The 22234-nt window shown below is 35.7% G+C and overlaps 1 protein-coding gene across 16 annotated transcripts in view; it reads left to right on the top strand.

Moving 5' to 3' along the window:
• DMD (dystrophin) overlaps positions 1 to 22234 on the top strand; it is a 1236775-nt gene that overhangs the window by 819092 nt on the left and 395449 nt on the right. For all 16 annotated transcript variants that reach the window (XM_072027522.1, XM_072027514.1, XM_038175527.2 and 13 more), the window contains 2 exons: positions 8109 to 8256; positions 9450 to 9599. In XM_072027522.1, coding sequence (XP_071883623.1) covers positions 8109 to 8256; positions 9450 to 9599 — 298 coding nt within the window. The remainder of the gene's footprint in view (positions 1 to 8108; positions 8257 to 9449; positions 9600 to 22234) is intronic.

Here is a 22234-nt window from a genome sequence, read left to right as displayed (position 1 = left end):
GCAAACTTCAGAATAGACCAGGCAGTTGAATAAAGTGAAACTTGATTGAAAGCCTGATACACTGATAGTTAGCAAATTGGGAATTTAATTGAGTTTTTGTTAACACTTTGCTGCAAGCAGCAGCAAACCTCAAGAGTTTGGAGAAGTTTGAGTTTGTGCTCTAGAACAGTGTTAAAGAAAAAGGGAGAATTTTGGAGATGGGGAAGTTGCAATAGCTTCTCGAAAAATGCTACTACTAACCATAGACAAGAGAAAGTGAAAAAAGATCTGTTTCTTCCTCTTCATACTCCAGCAATCATATTGACAATCAAATCTTGTAAACTGCACCATCAGAAGATTTCTCAGCCTTTTTGTCCCCTGCCACGTAATACCATAATATGGCATCAGGCCATATTGTGCTGTGTATGTTGCGTCATGTAGCTGGGATTTGGAGGCAGGGCCTCCAGTGGGCACTCTGGGGCTCTCAGGAGCTTAAGTGGTGACAGGCCTCAGGGTTATGGCTGCAGTTCGGTGCTTTGCCTTTGATCATACTGCAGGACCATGTGGGCCAGGCAGAACAAGTCTAGTGATCACATATCAGGATGAGAAGCAACATCTCACATATGAGCTTGGTGTGGTGAAGGCTCATAAATGATTTTTTTGATGGACATGTGTAACACTGGTGCTGGCTGGTATTTTCCATCTTTGTTCAACAATTTCTTGTGTAATTTTTGAAAACAGATGCCCAGGAATTAGATTTATCTGTTTCAGCAGTAATCTGTATTATGTTTATGTATTCATCACAATCTGATCTTTTTTTTTTTTTTTTTTCAAATTGGATTGAATGGAAGAGAATTTTTCATTATTTTAGCTGCAATATATTTGCACTTTTAATGAGCTTGAACCTGCAGACTGCCTATTCAGATCTCTGTTCAAGCAAGTTTGAAGTACTTACTGAAAGAGTGACAGAACAAAGACTCTTTCTTGACCAGAATACCTTCAAATACTTTTCTGAGTATAAATATACAAGCTTTCTGTTCTAAGTCAACAATAGTTACTATAAAGTATAGTTTTTAATAGATTTGGTACCTCACATTCATTGAAGTGTTTTTGTGTTTTTGTTTGTTTGTGTTTTTTTTTGCCACAACACAGTAGCTACTGTTGGTAGGTTTCCTTCACCTGAGCACTACATGTATGGAATGCTGTGATTAGTTTTTCACTGCAATTTAAAAGCTGGCTTACAGATTAAGAAAGTTTGTGACAGTTAAATCAATAAATATATTTTTTTCTTTCACTGAAAAATATTACTAGTATAAATTTACATTCTGTTTACAAGTGGTGTTGTAGCTGAATTTGCTGTTGGTATTTACATTTGGGTTTCCTGAAATTTCTGTGATATTTTTAATTTCAATTAGTTTATAAAGATCCTTACTCAAATGCAGAACATTTGCACATTCCCTAGATAAAGAAAGAAAATTAATTCTCTCTTGGTAAATATTTTCAGTAAACTGCCAACTTACTGTTTTGGTGGCTTTTTAAATTTTCAGTAATAGCCACTACATGGACTAATCCCTTATCTTAGAAACACCATAAATAACAAAATCAACAGCTGAACATTAAACAAACAAACAAACAAACAAACAAAACCTACATGGACATTATTGAAATGCAATGGAGAAAAGTCACTAGCAAATGCAGATCTGTTTCACTCCTGTGATTGCATGTTTTCTATCTCTAGCTGACACCTCCCAAATAAGTCCAACATCACATGTGCAGCTAAACCCATGAATGTCTGATGTGTTTCACAAACTATATGGGTTGCTATGGTATTGGTATTGCATTAGTGATTTTGAAAAAAACACGTGAGCTGCAATATGGATTTCATATAGCTTCTAGACACTGTAATCAAAAAATATAAGCTTACTTGAAACAGGAAATTAATGTTTATGTAATAGTTAACCATTATAACTAAGGATTAATGATAGTCAAAAATGTACCCAGGGTATTTTGCAGACTGACAAGATTTTGTTATTAATTTCATATCATACTGTTAGGAAAACTAGCTCTTTATTTAATTTACTACCTAACATTTAAATATTGAATATACTGAGCATGTGAGTCTCCAGAAGCAAAATGTATATAGAATTTGTATAAGTGTCTGTGCAGTCAGAATAGCTGACCAAGGGGTTCCCATGAGTTTAGAAATACAAATAGCAAGCTGTAGTGTTTTAGTACAGAAGTCATAAAGTAACAAGCCAGAGAATAGTCACATGGAAGACCAAAAGTTACATATGAAATTCTGTTCTTCTCTAAACTGAGAATTTTCTATCAACCATGGTGGATTATGTTTCAGTATTAATTAAATAGATCATTTCCTAACTGTGAATTAGTTTAAAAGTTTTTTGGGGGAACTCAGGTGTGATTTTAAAAGATAGGTAGTGATTTGTGTAAAACAGTATGCAGATCTGTGCTGCAGATGAATCTGCCTTGCTCCTTAGGGCCGGCTATTGGAATTAAATCCTTACTCATCTGCTTATCCAGCAAGATGTGTTCCCAACTGCTTTCTTGAGAGCTGCTCTGTATGTGTTGATGGACAACTGGTGGCTCATGCTCCTTGTTTCGGTTTGTTTAGGTTCAGATTTGGAAGTCCATAACAACCCACTGTTAATTTGTCATTGTAGTCATGAATTTAAACACTTAGAAATTACAGGTATCAGTTGCTCCAAATGTAATTATGGTGGTAGAAATCAGCTTGTTCTAAAGCTGCAAGCAGTAATCGTGTTAAAACTTTTTATGTGATTAACTTGTTCAGCATTAGCTGAATAAATAAATAAATAGCTAAATTAAGAGTGCTTTATTTTTGTGGCTTGCATAATATGATGCTTGTCATACAGGATGTTATTTATAACAGAAGTAATGTTCTAGCAGGCCAAGAGCAAATTGTGAAGTAAATTATGAAGTGCACCTGCAGCTTCCATTAATTGCGATGGACCTTTTAATTATTATCCTACATACTCTTCATGACTGGGATAAAAAGACAGAACACTTTTTTGGTCTAATTTCTGAAAACCTTCTGTGCTCATATGCATGAGCATATATGAGGGAATATGAGTCAGAGTGACAGTGCACGATGCTTAACACACGTGCACATTTCCTAGATGAGCAATATGATGCTTGTTTGGAGCAGCCTATTACCCTGTGCTGGCCAGCAGTGACCCACCCCAGGTGAGGCCAGGGTCTGGCTGGCCCTGGGGCTGGAGGGGAGGAAGGCCAAGTTCATTTCGTGTCCCTCCTGCTTCCTCTCTCTGGTCCTGTCCCACTCGTAGAGTGCCTGTTGGTGCCTGCAGGCATGAGTGCAGTGCCTTGACCTGCTTCTGTCCCACCAGGTTAGGTACATGCAGCTTGTTACTGCATACCAGGGTTAAATATAGATCTGATTCCTTTTGTTTTGTTTTGTTTTTTAATATGACATGCATATGCAAATATAACAAATTATAAATTCATAATAAAAGTATATAACAAAACTGCTTGAATATATTTATGGCATGGAGTCACCCTGTCTCAGTTTGCTACAATGGTACTCCAGTGCTGCTAAAGACTGGAAGAACAAACTGAAAAATGTCTCATCTACACTGCATCTTAATGAGTCAGGTTTGCTGATGGCTTTACAGTATGAATAATTCTTGTAAGAAGACCCATTTAGCAAACTTTCCTCTTCTCTCCTCAGAGCAAATTAATTACCTCTGTGAGAAATCTGCTGCCAATGGCCAGAAGGCTATGGCCAAACTTGAATTTAAAATGGTTTAAATTCAGTTACCTCGCTGATCAAATAATTATTTCTAATAAACTGCAATAATAATAATTAAAAAATCATTGAAAAGATACAATAGTAACATGCATGGCAAAATTCAATACAATTAAATAAATGATCTTCTCAATGAACATTTCTTTTATATATATTAATAACATCATGGATTTCAAAAATAGGTATTTTCTCTTTTACAGTTACAGCATAACAGAAAACATAACACAGAGCTGTTCTTGAAGACAACAGTGTGTTTAGAAGTTGCAGTGTTAGTTTCTGAAAGTACCTAAAAATATTGCCAAGAAGTTTTTGCCACAGGAAAATATAGTGCATGTTGGTATCCAGGGTCCACCTGTGTCAGTGCATCTTTTCTCTAGCAATATAAGGAAATCTCAATCTTTAGAGTGTAATTTTTCTGTTGGGAAAAACAAACAAACAAACAAACACAATCAAAAAAATCAAAAAACAACACATATATAAACCATTAAAAAAAAAGAAAAAACAAAAACATTTGCCTAAATAGCTTAAGTTAGAGGATGGATGGAGATGGGGATGCAACTTAAAGAAGGGTGCAAAGCACAGCATCTCTATGCCTTTCTCCCAAGAGCTGCTGATCCCGTGAGGCGGTGGCTGCCTGTAGAAACTGCAGAGCCTTCTCTCACTGTGTGGCTGCAGATTCTGAGGAACCTTTATTCTGTTGGGACATACCTTCACTGCTCCCCTCTGCACATCCTTCAAACTCTTAGATGTGTGGTTGCAGCCAAAGTAATAAGTGGTTTGATGTTTGTCATTTCTTATTTTCTGGAATTTTCTTAAACCTCTTGGGTTTTTCCAGCAGGCCAGTTTTATTTTGTCTTTTTATGCCTCTATGGTGTCTAATTCTAATTAGATATAACGAATAAAGACCTTCTCTCCTGAGCCTTGGAAATCTGGGCTCAAAGTTACCTGTTTGACTCTGAAAATTTTACTTCTGAATTTCTTTGGGCTGTAGAGTACCATTTAATTCAATTCCACACCTAGCAGAATTATGAAATATAGATAGAAGATTTTGATTTTTTGTACTTTCATACAGTGTACATGAACAAGAATCCCTTCTCTGCTCATCTGAGCTAGGAAAAACTTTCCCTGTTTTAAATTCTCCTGGTTTTTACTAATATTCTTTACACAAACTGGGTATATTTATTGTGGTTGTATGCACGATTTATTACTGAACTTAAAAATACTTAGCAATACATTTTGCACTTTCTGTATAAATATTTTTTTCATCCATAATCACTGCAATTCAGTTTCCTGAAAACATTATTAAGGATATTTATAATTTGCAACCAGTATTTCAAGAACTTAGTGCTTTTTTTTTTTTTTTTTTATCTTATCTAAACGCATTGAATTGATGCAGGAAATAAAATACCTAGTAGTTAATTGTAGATAAAGAGTTTTAAATATCTTATTCAGTATTATCACTGCTACATGCTTAAATTCTACAAAAATCATTGAACTTGAATGCAAACAAAGAAACATTGCTTCATATTTTAGATACTAACAGAGAACATTTTTAAACTGTATTGTAAAGAAAAAAAAAAAAAAACAACTTGAAAGTATGAGCTATTTATTTATAATTATTTGGAAATATCAATATAAAATACTGTTTTATAGTAAGATTTTTCATATCCCAGATATTCACTGCATGTATCATTGAAGTTACTACTTTCTTAGTTATTTTGACCACAAAAGAAAGGATGGATTTAGAGCAAAAGTTGGAGATATTTTGTTAGTCTTTGATACTTGTAAATATAATGGAAACACTTTTCACAATCATCTTTGTTTTGATGTCTTTTTGCCTGCATTTTGCCATCCAGGAAAGATACCCAGAGACTGTCAAATATGTGGTGGCTATCATATTTTCCAGGTCGTCTTAAGATTTTGCATGTTTAATGTGTCCAGACTGGAGGATATATTGAAGTCTGGTGAAGAGTATTGTCCTTGGTACTTTACACTTATTTTTAGTCTACTATTTCAGAGTGGGGTTTGTGGAGCCTGTAGAATATTTAATCATCCAATATAGCACTTCTGAGGGTGTCTTGTTAAGGAAAAACAATAAACACCAATAAGATGGAAGGCAAGTAAATTCCATTAGTACTTGCTAATTTGGGAGTTGTGTAAAATACTAGTTGAATTACATTCAACCAATATGCTGCTGTATTTATGTTGTATATTTATAATATATATGTTTTTTACATTATATAAATAATACATATTTATAAAATAAATTTAAGAATTACATATTTAATTTTATAATGGTATTCCAACAGCATGATTTTTTTTCCCTCCTCAGAGATATTCACCTATAACAATTCCTTGCTTATAACGTGAAGTCAGATGAAATTTTTACTACGAAATGAAATTCAGCTGATAAGTTTATTCTCCTCTTCCCTACTAGAATTTTCCTAGATGACCAAAACAGAATTCTCCCTGTTTACTTTGTAATTAAGGATGTTATTTGAAAGGAACTTTACAAATGTTGCATTTTTTTTTTTTGTCTGTGAAAAAGTAGTATAAGATCTCATTGACAAACTTGGACTTCTTAATATATGGAGAAGTATTTGGGAGTTTTGGATGTATAAACTCCATTGAGAGATATCAATTGTTGGAAATTTCTGTATATCTGTTCTGCTTGAATAAAAGCTTTTAATCTGTAGTTTCTAAGCTGTTTGTCAGACAGCAGGTATGTCAAGCAACAATTGTTTTCAGTATTTTTGTGTTACGTAATGTGAAGCTGACACTTTTTATTGATTCTCTTTTGCCTGGAGCTTATCCATGTATCTTTTCTAAAGAGTTCTTTCCTCAAGTCAGCCATTAGAAGACATAGTTTCCTAATAATAATAAAAATCTGTAAATAACCTACCTTTTATATATATATATAAAAAGATGGCATAGTTTAAAATAGGTTTAATTCCCTCTGAATTATCAGTGTTCTGAAGGCACTGACCTCATGCTCAGTCCTGAGAAGTGGCAAATATGGGAGACCAGAGAAAGTTAAAGACATTTCCATTTTGTTACTGCTTTTTTTTTTTTTTTTAAACATTCACAAATATATTAACAGTGATGACCTGATTCTCTGCTAACAACAGTAATACAGCCTCTTATTATGCATAATAAATGGCCTAATTTCGCAAACTCAATTGGATTTGGAAATAATAATTAATAATAATAATCTGATTCTTCATCTTTTGCTTTGATCATAAGTAACCTTTAAGTAACAAATTATTTAATCTTTCCATACAGGGAAGACTCAGTGTAACCTTAGTTTTGTGAATAATCTTGGAGGATAAATTATAAGTGATTTATTGTAACATAATTTTTCTTCTTCAGAAGAGATACATTCCTAATGTTAGTCCCTAAGGGTTCAGGTTCTGCCAATGCTCTTCCCTGCTGCCCTTGAAATTGTTTCCATATGTATCTTTATAGCTTTGGGAAACTTAGGCACAAAAGTGTACATCTCTGTATATTCATACAGTTGTGGTATAAGAAGTCTTATCTGATTTTAGCCACCTGCAATGGTTATGTTGTAGTTGATAATCTGGATTCCCTTTAAAGAAAAAGTCCGTAGAGGCAAAACGTCTCTTTTCCTATTGTAATTATTTAAGATGAATCCATGTATCACACCCTAGAAGTGACAGCTTGTATTCAACGAAGAGAACCTGGATGAGAGAATCAACAGCTGAGTTGTAGACATAGGATTTATCTCACCTAATCTTAGATGTCTGATTTGTCTATCCTATTCCTTCGTAGGGACTACAGACCTTACACGCTTTTTGTGGATCTGGACTGGAATGCTTTACACAAACTATATTGCACAGTCACCAAAATACATGTTTGTACATTGTGTCCAAATGGGTTTCAGTGGCACTTTCTACATATCCATTTTAGTGAAACTTTGGTGCTAGAAATTTCTAATACTGGGCTTCCATGCTGTTAGTTCAGTCAAAAATCTGGGCTGAATTATGAACAATTCCTGGTCTGTGTGTGTCTGCTCTCTGCAATATCTGGAGGTCTGATTTGGTGAGATTTCAAATTATGACTTGTGTATTTCTTTTCAAATGTATTTGAAATAATATATTGAAATAATGCCACATGAAAAGGGTACTGGTCTGATAATTTTAGCATGGAAAAATCTATGGCACAATTTTTAAGAGAATTAATATGAATTATAAGAAATCGTTTTTCCCTAGTCTTTTTGTAAGTATGGATGAGCATTTCAACATAAAAACAAACAAACAAACAAAAAAAAACACATGGAAACATTAATTTCATGTTTCTATTACAGGATAGAGGAAGAAAAGAATATTTTATCAGAATTTCAAGAAGACTTGAACAAATTAATTTTATGGTTAGAAGAAACGGAGAGCATCATTGCTATTCCCCTTGAACCAGGGAATGAAGACCAGTTAAGAGACTGTCTTGGCAAAGTAAAGGTATTATAACCTTTATTTACTGTTTTCTTAAATTATTATTTTCTTAATTCATCAATTATCTACGCTGAAGAACATTAAATGTTATTTAACAAAACCCAATAAAAAATAAAAACAATGCTTTAGTAAAATCTTACTTCAAGTTCCTTTCTAAGTAGACAGAGATAGGATAAATAGTAGTGCATGGTGAAGACTTAATCATGTGCTAGGTTTATGCGTCTCGCTGTTTAGTATAAGACATCTGTGAGCTGGACAGAGAATTTGTGAGGCCTTGCCTCCACAGCCAGGGATTTCAGAATGAAGGCAAAGATGCTACTGTATGGGGTGTTAAATGCATCTTATCATTTCCAGACATGATTACAAGTTTGAAGTTTAAGCTGATTATTTAGATCCATGAAGTTCCCACTTCTTATTTATATACAAATATTTCCCAAATGTAGCATTCCCAAGGAATAAGTAGTCCAAAATTAAAGGTGCTAGCATTTTTTTTTTTAATTATTATTATTTGTAGCTCATTTTTACATTCCATCTTTTATTTTGGAGCTACACAAGAGAATATATGTATATTCCAATGCAACAAAGAATAATGCACTGTGGCTTATTTAATACCTGCTTGATTGTGTTGATGTATCTTTTAGTTGCATTATCCTTACTTGATATATCAAGTTACTTTGATAACTTGCAGTAACTACATACATGATGGAGAAGTGGTACATTTAGATGACGTCTTGCTTTCTTTGTCTTTACTTGATGTTTCTATGAGTATACATGAACATTCTTAATTATGAGGTTGGACTGGAGGGCTTTTCACCACATACCGTCTGGGTGATTGTGTTCACAGCACAGAACATGGAAAAGCCATTCTCCAAAGTGGGCTTTAATATACTATTTACCATACTGAAAGATTATTAATATCTATATACATGAGCTAATGTGTATCCAGAGGTGGAAATTTGTCATACAACAGTGATCAATATCCTGAGAAACACCTTATTTGATTGTTTATCTCTCTCTGTAGGCTTGATCCACTAATACAGTTTCTGGGGTTTCTGCCCTTCTATATTCAGAAAGTCATGGCTATTTTGTCTTGAATTGAGTTTATTCCTTTAGCTGATAGACAAATCAATAAGGGTGAAGATAAGGGAGCTGAAAATTCTACCACAGTTCATCTTAACTGCTGTATTTGTCTGTTCCAGTTAAGAGCTGAAGAGCTGCTGCCACACAAGGGAATACTGAAACGATTAAATGAATCTGGTGGAATAGCACTTGGAAGTGCATCACTGGACCCAGACAGAAAACATAAGCTTGAGAGTGCACTGAAGGAGGCTAACCATCGCTTGGTAAAGGTTAGACATATTAGTGACGTAACTGTGATATGAAATTTTAATCGGCAGCAAATATTTGCATTACATATTTTCTCTTATGTATTATTTTTCTCTGGATGAAGCTGCAGAAACATTTGTACACATAATGAACCTGTGGAAGAAAAATGTGTACAATATACTGCTGTGAGAAACAGTAACAACACAAGATCATGAGTGCCTGAAGCGATGTTGCATCCAAATTAACTCCCTAAATTACAGGTCTGCTGCTTCAGGGCAGAATGCGGAGCATCATTTTTGTAGCCTGGTTGTTTTAAGGGTACAGCAAATATTCCAATGTTGTGACTCAGGTGTGTGAGATACAGTAGCAAATAGCTTATTGCTTTTCTAGAAACACTTCCTAGTTCTCTCCTCTCCCCAACACTGGGGTAGAAGCTGCAACTACTGATTCATGTTCTACCATGCTTCTTCCAACCATGAGTTTTGAGTTCTGTTTTCAGTGTAGCAAAGTCCCACTCGTTTTGCTTTCTAGGATCTCCATACCAATGGAAAGAAATAAAGTAGGGTTGTGTTGATCTATATTGTTGAAGTAGCATGTTTTTATGTTGGAAACTGTTGGCAATGAATAGTAGATATGGATCAAGAGTGCTCTCCATACAGACCTTATGTAGCAGAAATGGTAGAAAGCATTATCTAAAAAAATGTAAAAATGTAAATCCACACAAAGTATGGATCAGTCTGGTCAGGACAGGTCAATGCAGAATCTAGAAAATGCAGCTGAAGGATTTCCCCAGAGACTGATGGCACAGTCACCAGGATGCTTGGGTGGGGGGGGAGGGGTGGGAATAGCTGTGTTTATCTGTGAAAAGGAGATAAAATAGATCTTCTGAGTACCTTAGTGAAAAGACAAGCTACAGTTTCTGGTCAAGAGTTCTGTCTTTTTGATTCAACTTTGTTCACATAATTGATATTTCAATTACAGTCCTAGTAAATAAACAGGAATTTATCTGATGTGGAATTCTCATTACTTTCTTCTACTTAACAGAAACAGTCTGGCAAGTTTCAGATTTTTAGCTAATGGCTCAAGCAAAAATGGATAATATTGGTCACATTCATAAAATTGGAGTTGGGTGCGTTAATCATTATTTAGGTGCTTGGACAGAAGTATCCCTTTCTCTACAGAATGGTTTTCTGAAATCAATGTATATAAAAGAATTCAGAACACTTCAAAATCAAAGCTAGTGTTATTTACTAGCTGATATAAGGGTATATGTAGCTGAATTTAAGAACCATTATTTGAATATCTGTGCTGTAATATTAAAAAATCATTAGCTTTCAGGCAAAAATAAGTGTGGTTGTTGTTGATGTTTGTTGTGTGTGTTGGTTTTTTTGTTTGTTTGTTTGTTTGCTTTTATTTTTAAGTAAAATGGCACTAATATTCTAAGAAAAACTAATTTCTCTGTATGAAAGTCATATCTAAGAACTTATGTACTTCCACTTTCTGCTTGCTAATAGAGAAAATATCCAGGTTACTTGTCATAGGCAGAGCAACCCATATAACTATGAATGCTGTTGAAATTATTAGGTTTGTATGAAATATGGTGGACAACGTAAATCATTCTCTTTACAAGCTGCAACAGACCTAAGTAATGATTCCGGCAAGACATTAAGCTTGGAATTTACCAGGTGAAAACTTCATTTATAGCTAAAAGGGACTAAACCAAGAACATTGAACTTTTCTTTGTGATCATTACTGAACTGCACTATTTCAATTTCAGTTGTCTACCTATGGAGATATAAAAAATAAAATAGTGCTCACTCTACCTTAGTTGCTGAATTTAAAGGATGTGGAAAATGCAATTTATTTTTTAATAAACAGAAAATGAGTTTGAAAATTATGACATTCAAATCCTTACATGTTAAGTGAGATTTTCAAATGTTTCTCTGAAGGTGTTTTGTTTCTCAGATGATCTTGAAAGGTCAATGTAAAAAAAAATAAAAATAAAAATAAAAAAAGACCAACCCACACAGATTTTACTGTGAGCTAAACCTCACAGCTCTGGCACATTTATATTAGGTGATCTTCAGTAGGTCACTGTAACAGGATGGTTCTGTAGTCAGTTGTTTTGATGAGGATATATTTTTCCTGTTCCTCAAAGCCCAGTGGGCAAGCCTCACCAGCGCAGAGATTCCTCTGGGGCTTCTCTGTCCCTCCATTACCATCTAAGAGTATATCTTAAGCTTGAATCCTTTGTTTCCAGCTATTTGTTTTGTTTTCTGGCATCTGTGCTAGGAAGGAATGTGTAACAATATACTGTTTCTGATTATCTCATCTTGCAGGATGATATTATGTTGAAAATACAAAATGTACTTGACAGTTACATAAATAACATAAGGTAGCTCCTTATTTGGTATATGCTGGAGTAATTCTGTTTACTTTAGAGAAGCTGTGACAATCAAAAATTACCAGTTGAAAATGTAGCCAAATATCTCCTAAGTTTATGACAAATTTTTGTTTTGCTTTGATCTGCCAAACGGTGGAAGGGGCAACAACATTGTGAGTTTTAACCTTCAAGGTGACATATTTGAAATAAGTCATGTTCAAACCTTCTTTAGAGTCAAAGAAACGGTTACCCTACAGCAATGGAAATAAGCCGAGAAAATAAATTGAGTATGAAAGGAATTGCAGTCACATAAAAGAAGCTTTTTTTTTTTTTTTTTTTTTTTCTTTTGCTTCAGTATTGTCTTTGCTTTTAGGTGTTTATATCATGTGCTGATGACCTTGAGAATAGATACATGAAGAGTTTTTCTTCCTTTATATAGTCATAAATTTAAAATGACATTTCTTCAGACACCTTTATTGAATAGTGATTCTAATAGGCCACTACCTCAGATACAGTTTAAGCAGAGAATGAAGATTAAAGCCTACATTTGAAAGCATGACTTTTAAATTCTAGCCTGGTTTTACTTATTATACCCTCTCCAAAGTCAGTATTTCTTGTAAAAATGAAAATAACTCTGTCTTTGTGAAGTCTTAATAATATGAAAAATGAAGTGTTTTATAACCATTTTTATGTCTTCACATCAAGAATTTTCATTTATTTTCAAAGCTCAAAGTATCTTCTGCTGTGATAGCCAAGTAAGCTAACCACCTAGCGCTTCAAAGCATACAAAAGGGGTACTAGGCACTAGAGTTTGTGATGAATTCAGTTCTTGTCATATACCACCTGCCAGGGCATATAACAGATCTGTAATGGGTTTCTTACCTTTTAGTGTGCAGTAAATGGATTGATAGATTAGGTCTGAGACCAGTGAACCATGGAATCAGAGGTTTGCTGGAAGGAGTTTATTACTCTTTAATAATATTCTTGGTCTGGTGTCAGCCAAGAGGGATGAGCTAGATTATCCGAAAGTAAGCTGGATGCCAAAATCAGCATTCTTCTCATTTATCCACCTTAGTCTTCACAACGTCTATTGTATGTATTATGAAGGTTATTATAAGTGCCTGATGGAGACATTTTTTCTGCCTTTTAATTTGTCTGCTACTATTAGAACTAATTACTAGACACTGAAGAGACCATTTCACTGTTTACTGCCACAGCAAATCAATTTGTTGTGCTATATAGACAAAAAAGAAATTGGAGTGGAGTGACATGGCTGTAATTTGTGAACATTTTCTGTACCACCAGAAGAAGTATAGGTCTCCTTGGCTTGGTTGACCAAGTGCAGAGAAAAACAGATGGACCTAGAAAGTGCAGGAAGACAAAGTCATAACAAGGTTATAGTTCATGTAGCTTGCCTTGAGTAGTAATTATTCACCTATTACTTGTGATGACATCAAATTTTCAGCATGTTATTGTAACTTAGTTTGAGTTTGCAGTTGAAACTACTATAATTGCTACTATTACTGTTTGTGGGATGAACGGGAAGAGATCTTTGAAAAAAATGCTACAGTTGGATTTCTGTGCTTTTGATTTGAAATGAGATTAAAGCATTTGTAACCTAATAAGAATGTCTGTTTTATTTCCAATTTCCAAGCAGGTAAAAAAGCCCTTTTCTTTTCAGTTCTTTTAAGCTACATACACTGAAGTTCTTCTGGCTATATTGATTTAAAACTATTGAGATTCTTAGCTGTTTTGGATACAGTGGATTGCATGTGTTATAGAAGACAGACCACATTAGGAATTGGGCCCTACTTCCTAATCAATGGCATTTTTAGTCATTTTAATGACTTCAGACATCAGTTTTTGTTCCACTTTACATGCTATACTGTAAGTCATCCTAATGACCACTGTCAAAAAGAACTGGAGATTATCATAAGACATAAGGAGACAGGAGACATCTGTTTGTTTGTTTTCTGAAGTTCAGTTAGATGAAGTCATTTAAGAGGTGTGTCATAATAGCTCTGAGTGTCCACAATCAATGTAAGTATACACATTCACTGCAGATGGAAGAAAATGAAATGGTTTATCTTAGACTGAAAGATTTTATTATTTGCCATCTATAAAAAAAAAAAAAAAAAGATGATAGCAAATCAGGCTTATACTAACAAATCAATTCTAATCTGATATAAGTTTAAAATTTGGATGCAGTGTTTTTTAAACCTGGAAAATCTGACTCCAAAGAAAATAAAAATGAGATTCCAATGACGTAAATATTGCTGTGGTATAATACTCGCTGATTTTTATTTTTTTTTTAACAAGAACTGCATTTTACAATATTAAAAAACAACAAACAAACAAAAAAAGCAGGAATTTGATATAATTGCTGCCTTTTCAGTTTAAACTCTAATTTTATTTTATTATTATTAATGGTGTTTTGTTTTTGTTTTTGTTTTTTCCCTACAAAAGGTCTCAAATCTTGTAGTTTTGTAGCTCGTTTTTATCATTCAAGGTATTAGTGGAAAACACATAGTTGTTGCATCCAATAAAACTTTGAGTCAAAGGTAGTTTACAAAGAAAAAGTTGCATCCTCCCCACACATGATAAAATACTCTGAATAAATAGATGCAGTAGCACAGCATCAGAAAAAAAAGGAAATTTTTAGTGCTGTAAATCCCTGATAGATGGTATATTTGGGTAAGGTACTTTACAGAGACCATTTTTATCTTGTCACTTCCCACAGTCTGGAAATGCCAACAAAGTTGTTTAAATTTCCAGCTGCTCTGTTTTCCTATGAGCAACCCCCTATCTCATAGGAATATTGTAAAAATAAATTACTTGGTGATATTGCAGCATTCTGAAGGTTTAAAATGTTGTAAAAGTTGTTAGTAGCACTGTTTTACGTTAAATCTGGAGTCCTGCAGAGAAATATACGATTGCTCTCTTTTTATTAATAGCACCATCAATTTCTCTCTCTTGTTAAATATTAATAAATATTCTCCTACTACAGTATGTTGTTTACCCTCATTTGAAACAATTAATCATTATGAAGTCCATACAAGGAAAAAGTTATGATGTTCAAAATGTTTTTGCAACAATCAGGCAATAATTACACCATATCAAGGGCTTTTGTGACATTCTACTGAATATGTGTTCTTAATTTCCGTTGAGACAAGTTTTTCACAGAATCACAATATCTAGGTTGGAAGAGACCTCAAGATCATCGAGTCCAACCTCTCTGACCTAACACTAACAAGTCCTCCACTAAACCATATCGCTAAGTTCAACATCTAAACATCTTTTAAAGACCTCCAGGGATGGTGACTCCACCACTTCCCTGGGCAGCCCATTCCAATGCCTAACAACCTTTTCGGTAAAGAAATTAGAAGTTCTTCCTAATATCCAACCTAAAATGCCCCTGGCGCAACTTTAGCCCATTCCCCCTCATCCTGTCACCAGGCATGTGGGAGAATAGACCAACCCCCACCTCGCTACAGCCTCCTTTAATGTACATGTACTTACAGAGAGCGATAAGGTCGCCCCTGAGCCTCCTTTTCTCCAGGCTGAACAAACCCAGCTCCCTTAGCCGCTCCTCGGAGGACTTGTCCTCCAACCCCCTCACCAGCTTCATCACCCTTCTCTGGACTCGCTCAAGCACCTCGATGTCCTTCTTGTAGCGAGGGGCCCAAAACTGAACGGAGTACTCGAGGTGCGACCTCACCAGAGCCGAGTACAGGGGGACGATCACTTCCCTAGACCTGCTGGCCACACTGCTTCTTATACAAGCCAGGATGCTGTTGGCCTTCTTGGCCACCTGAGCACACTGCTGGCTCATATTCAGCCGACTATCCACCAATACTCCCAGGTCCTTCTCCGCCAGGCAGCTTTCCAACCACTCATCTCCCAGCCTGTAGCTCTGCTTGGGGTTGTTGCACCCCAGGTGGAGCACCCAGCACTTGGCCTTGTTGAACTTCATACAGTTGGCCTCAGCCCATCGGTGCAGCCTATCCAGATCCTCCTGCAGAGCCTTCCTACCCTCGAGCAGATCGACACACGCACCTAACTTGGTGTCATCTGTGAACTTACTGAGGGTGCACTCGATCCCCTCATCCAGATCATCGATAAAGATATTAAAGAGGACCGGCTCCAGCACTGAGCCCTGGGGAATGCCACTAGTGACTGGCCTCCAGCTGGATTTGACTCCATTCACCACGACTCTTTTGGCCCGGCTATCCAGCCAGTTTCAAACCCAATGGAGCATACGCCAGTCCAAGCCATGAGCAGACAGTTTCTTGAGGAGAATGCTTGGGAAACAGTGTCAAAAGCCTTGCTGAAGTTAAGGTAGACCACATCCACAGCCTTTCCCTCGTCCACCAAGCGTGTCACTTTGTCATAGGAGATCAGGTTCATCAAGCAGGATCTGCCTTTCATAAACCCATGCTGACTGGGCCTAAATCACCTGCTTGCCCTGCAAGTGCTGCGTGATGACACTCAAGGTAATCTGCTCCATGAGCTTCCCTGGCACTGAGGTCAAACTGACAGGCCAGGCCTATAGTTTCCCAGGTCTGCCCTCTGGCCCTTCTTGTAGATGGGCATCACGTTTGCTAGCCACCAGTCGACTGGGACCTCCCCCGATAGCCAGGACTGCTGATAAAATGGTGGTAAGCGGCTTGGCCAGCTCCTCCGCCAGTTCTCTCAGTATCCTTGGGTGGATCCCATCTGGCCCCATCGACTTGCATACATCCAAGTGCCGTAGCAGGTCGCCAACCATTTCTTCATGGATAGTGAGGGCCACATTCTGCTCCCCATCCCCTTCCACCAGTTCAGGGTACAAAGGTTTGATTCCACCTCCTGGCTCCACAAAGAACTGCCCCAAAATCACACCATAGGTCTAAGAAGGTTGTCCAAATACTTCTTGAACTCCAGTGGGCTTGATGCAGTGACCACTTCCCTGGGGAGCCTATTCCAGTGCCCAACCACCTGTTCTCAGTGAAGAACCTTTTCCTAACACCCTGTCTGATCCACCCTTGTTGCAGCTTTGTGCCATTTCCTTGGGTCTGATCGCTGGTCACCAGAGAGAAGAGATCAGCAAATTGATCTCTGTTGAAGTTGAGGTATTCTACAGCTATTTCCCTCAGGACACCTTATCTCTACCCTGTAATCTTCTTCTGATATTCTTTTTGAATTAATATATATATTTATCATCAAAATGGCAAGTCTCTACTTTTCTCACTCCTAAGTGGCCAAGTTTTGGGGACAAGTGGCTGGAGGACAGCTGTGCAGAGAGGGATCTGGGAGTGATGTTTGAGAGTAGGCTGAACATGAGCCACAGTGCAGCCAAGAGGGCAAACCACATTTTTGGGTGCACTGAACACAGCATAGCCATAATCAAGAGCTGTGATTCTCCCAGTGTATTTAGTGCTGGTGCAGCCTCAGCTTGAATATTGTGTACAGTTCTGGGCTCCATGGTATAAAAATGCTATTAAGATATTTGAATGCATCCATAGGAGGACCTTAAAGCTAGTTAAAGGGATGGAAGACTTGTCTTGTGAGGAGAGGCTGAGGGGTCTTGGGTTGTCTAGTCTGGAAAAGAGAAGGCTCAGAGGTGACTTCATTGCTCTCTACAATTTTCTGAGGTGATGAACCTGAGAGAGGGGCACTGGTCTCTGCTCCATAGTATCTGATGATAGAGCATGTGGGAATGACACAAAGTTGCACCAGGCTGGAAAATGGAAAAATGGAATTCAGGCTGGACAATGATTAAATGTATGTATATATAAAATACTATTTTGCCAACATATTTTATGGTATCTTTTAGTAGAGGAAATTTCTGTCTTTTTTGTGTTTTGGATATGAATTTGGAATATATTTATCATATATTTAAGAAGTTATGCTAAGTACTTTGAATATAAAAAGTATGTTTTGTAAAGACATTTGTAAAGACAGTTTATATTGAAGTAGATCTAGCTGAAATACCTGATTTCAAATAAAACATTTTAAGCAAATCCCTTCACATGTTTCTGCACTACAATAATCACATATGCAAGAGATATTTCACATGTGGTGACCAATGATTCATATACTCTCACATAGCAATGAGCCATTTACAGTGATTTGAACTTTTCTAAATTTTAGTTCCCAGCAGACCCTCCTGTTGTATGTCAGATCTTTTATGCATTTCTGTCAAGGAAGACTGTAGGAATCTAAAATCAAAGTTCTGCTATTTGCTGCTTAAAAAGTTTATAGGTTTATTTAGGTCTTTCTGTATTGCAACGAGCCTATATAATTAATATTTCACAAACAAAATAGTCTGAAATAGCCTTAAAGCTAAACCTCCCCTTTCTTCTTCCCTATCCTTTTGTTGGCCATTTTTCTCAGAATTTAAAAATCATCTTTTAGAAAATTCAGCATCAGCATTACACAGAGAATTGCCTGTTATTATGATACTGAATTTAATTCTACATTGAGCACTGTTTATCTAAGGTAACTCTCACACTCTCGTTTTTTCTATTAATTGCATGTTTTTAAAGTTGAAAAGTTGTCACCTCTCTCAAAGTGCTAAACAGTTATTTATTGAAAACCAACCAATAATGATATCAAACTAATCAAACTAATCAAGTTGTTAACTGTTTTCTATCAGTCATGTAAGCTCAGTAGTTGCTAGGTAGGATCATTCACTAGAACTGGAGTACCACCATATTTTTATTTTTCTACAATTTTTAATAGAATAAATTCTTCATTGCTAGGAAATGCCATAAATTTCCTGTTACATCTACAAATAGCTGTAGACAAAATTCCATCCCATTGAAATTTATCTAAGCTGTGCAAAGATAATGCAAAAGATACCCCTGTTTATTTATTGTGGAAATATAATCTGGTTTATCTGTACATTAATTATAGAATATATTTGTCTAATACCAGAAATTGCTGTTTCATATTGATTTTATTGCTGTGTTACAAACCTTAGTTCCAATTATATCCATTTTCTCTACCGAGCAAAACACCAATCTTTTGTTGTTGCTGTTGTTCCTATAAAGGACTCCATGAGCAAACCCAACAATGATACTAAGTTAATAGATTGCATTTTAAGGTACTAACGATACTACATGCTGTATAAATATTTGTGATTTGTTTCATTGCAATGCCTTTTGGCTTCATTTTCCTTGTCAGGCAGATGACATTTTTTAGAAAATTCCTGGCAGTTTTGGGAAGCTTCTCTCAGGTGTAGGCAACAGCATGGAAGAAAGTATCATGTGCTTAATTAGTTATTGACTGATTGCCACTGTGAGATGATTACACATGGAAGTCAAGCTTTCAGTATTGGGAATGGTCTTGAAAGTAAAGCAGTCAGATAACATAATTCTTAAAAAGGAGGGTTGCAGAAAAGGATGATGAGACACAGCAGCAGACAGGAAGGTCTCTGTCACAAGGAATGGCCAAAAGTGGAAATAGGACTACTATGTTCAATTTGACAAGCTGTGAGAAGAGATTGGTCTTTATGTGGTATGATAAGCTGTCTGACCCAGAGTAATGTGTTACTCTGGGAAACCACAGCAGTACATCTAGCTGTCTACTGAGCAGTACTATGGCCTGCCATTTTTTCTTCTTCTTCGCTTATATAAGTCAGGCTCCACTTCCTGTGAGAAGAGAACTTTGACTGACAGCTTCAAGGTAACCGATTAGGCAGAATACCAATTATATGGGTATTTTATTATTATTATTATTTGTTTGTCTTGTGTCAAGATAAAGAGTGGCTGCAGGAATCATATTGTAAACCTTTTATGGTTTCTTTTGGATTTCTGGAATTTGGTATGGGACAAAGAAAGGGATAAATAAAAGAAAGTTGTGGACCAGATTATTCGACAAAGGTGGAGGGTCTTGCGCTCAGAAAATGCCCTTGTCAAAGGAAGATCACCGAGACAGTACACAACAGAATGAATGTCAATTAGTTATAAATATTAAAGCATATAGATATTCAGATGATTGTGATATAAATCATCATATTACCATGTAAGAAAAACAAAATAATTCATTGGGTTGTGGGGATATGTTTGTCTGTTGTTTGTTGTTGTTGTTGTTGTTGTTTGTTTGTTTGTTGTTTAAAACTAGACAGGCAGATGAAGCAGAAAAATATTTGGTGCATTGCATTTGTGGATTACTTTAGTCATCTGAATCAATGGACTTTTTTTTTTTTCTTTTAAAATAAAAATAAAGCTTGTGAATATTACAAATACCTACTTAAGAAGTTTTATTTTATTTTATTTTATTTATTTATTTATTTAAAAAAAAAGCCTGCAAAACATGTGCCAAGGTCAGATCCCTTACAGGGAAACATGAAACACTGGTGACACTGAAAATAAAATTTTGTATGTATTTTTAGTAGACTGCTTTCATCTTCCTCTAGTAGTATAGCCTTTATTCCACATTTGTCAGAGACACCATGGTTCATAAATATTCATCACTCGAAAGAAATTACATAGATTTTGTTTTAAAGTCAATATTGAGTTTGCTAATGAAAATGGCTCAGTTAATTAACTAAATGGTGTCCTAAACCGAACTTTCATGAAACTCTTTCTTACGCTGATTGTTTTTCATGAAGAAATGATGCATAAAAATTAAGTTCTCCCCTTCTATTTTAAATCATTCTTTTGTACACGCTCTAGGGAAGGTGATTTTAAGCAGATAAAACTTTCTGAGCAGCGGCTGAAAGAACTGCTGTTTTATGTAATCATCTTACTAGTGTTATTGAAGCATCAGCTGTGATATATAGATAAATCGGGATTAAAGCTTGTATTTAATGCTTTCTATGACTTTAATTATTGTTTTATTTTCTGAGTCCTGTCTTGGACAACACAGAAAGCTGCTTTCAGTCCAGTTATGCTGTGGGCTGACTGCAGTGTAGTCACCTGTCATTTTTCCTTTGATTTGTATTTTAACAAAAATGGGATAGTAAAGCAAAAGCTTGTGCTTGTTTCACGTTTATTATGGAAAGCAATTCATATGGAAAGCTACACATTCTTCACTTTTCTGCAGTGGTGAATTTTTTGAAACCTGACAATGCCAGTTACTGTACAATCAAAGACCACTTCCATAAGGTGCTTTGTATATTAGAAGGACCTTTCCAAGCCAGGAATACAAGAAAAGCATTGTTAAGCCTTCACAGACACCCCACAGTATGTGTGTGTGTGTGTGTATATATATATATATGTATATATGTATATGTATATAAACAGTACATATATATATATACATACGCAATTGTATATATACAATATAATACTCATTATTATATTTTATCTATATTTTATCTTATTATACATATCAGGAAAGTGAAATTTAAATCCAGTGTCAGATTCATCAAAATAAGATCCATTCATTATAAGTGCCGCTCTGTTGAGAGGTTGGTGAGACAGCTAGCAAGAGAAAGGAGGCTACCTTATCTAATATCTGGGGGAGGTGGGGGAAGAGATAGTGAATAAACTGAGTAGGAAACATATTTACACTGCTATTAAATGTTTGGAGATTTGGGATTTCTTCTCCCTCTACTCACTCTCATGTTAGGGAGATCCTCGGTATTCTTTTTTGACAAAAGCCATGTTGGTGAGATGCATCTCCTCATCTGTATTCTCAAGCAGCTAGGTAGTAACAGCACAATCTTCTCTTTGGTCCTTTCAGGTAAATAGGAAATGACCTTGATATTGACTTGTGAGAGAGAAGGGAAGTATTCAAAATCACACATTGGTCATTTGAAGCCACTTCAATAGCTTTTCTTACTTTTATCAGGTGACAGCTGCTGATAATAGTGATGCTTTACTAATTATATGATTTATCAAGTTCATTCACTTGCAATAACATTTCTGACCTCTGCAAAACTATTCCCAATTGTTCTTTCCTTCCTACTTACTATCTCTACCTAATTAGTTTCAGCTTGTTCATTCTGAGTATTGTTCCTATTACAGGATCGAACTCCACAGATGTTACATTAATTGTTATTGAAATCTGCCTTCTGGATATTCATAAGGAATTAAACAGAATGGAGACCACAGAGTACGATTTTACATCAGGAGACATACCTTATACAACTTCTTCCTTCCTTTATATTTATTATCATCATATGAATTCATATTCCTTTCCATCTGCTCAGCTCTAATTCATCACATAGTGTATGCACACAACTATGAATATACACTAAAAAGTACCTGTATATCTAAAGCTAAAGTAAGAAGCAACAGAGCATATGAACAATGAAGGAGATATATATGGCTAAGATGAGCAGCT

Source organism: Anas platyrhynchos, chromosome 1 (genome assembly GCF_047663525.1).
Source record: "Anas platyrhynchos isolate ZD024472 breed Pekin duck chromosome 1, IASCAAS_PekinDuck_T2T, whole genome shotgun sequence".
NCBI lineage: Eukaryota > Metazoa > Chordata > Aves > Anseriformes > Anatidae > Anas > Anas platyrhynchos.
The sequence above is the reverse complement of the archived record's forward strand: the minus strand, read 5'-3'. Positions and strand labels throughout refer to the sequence as shown.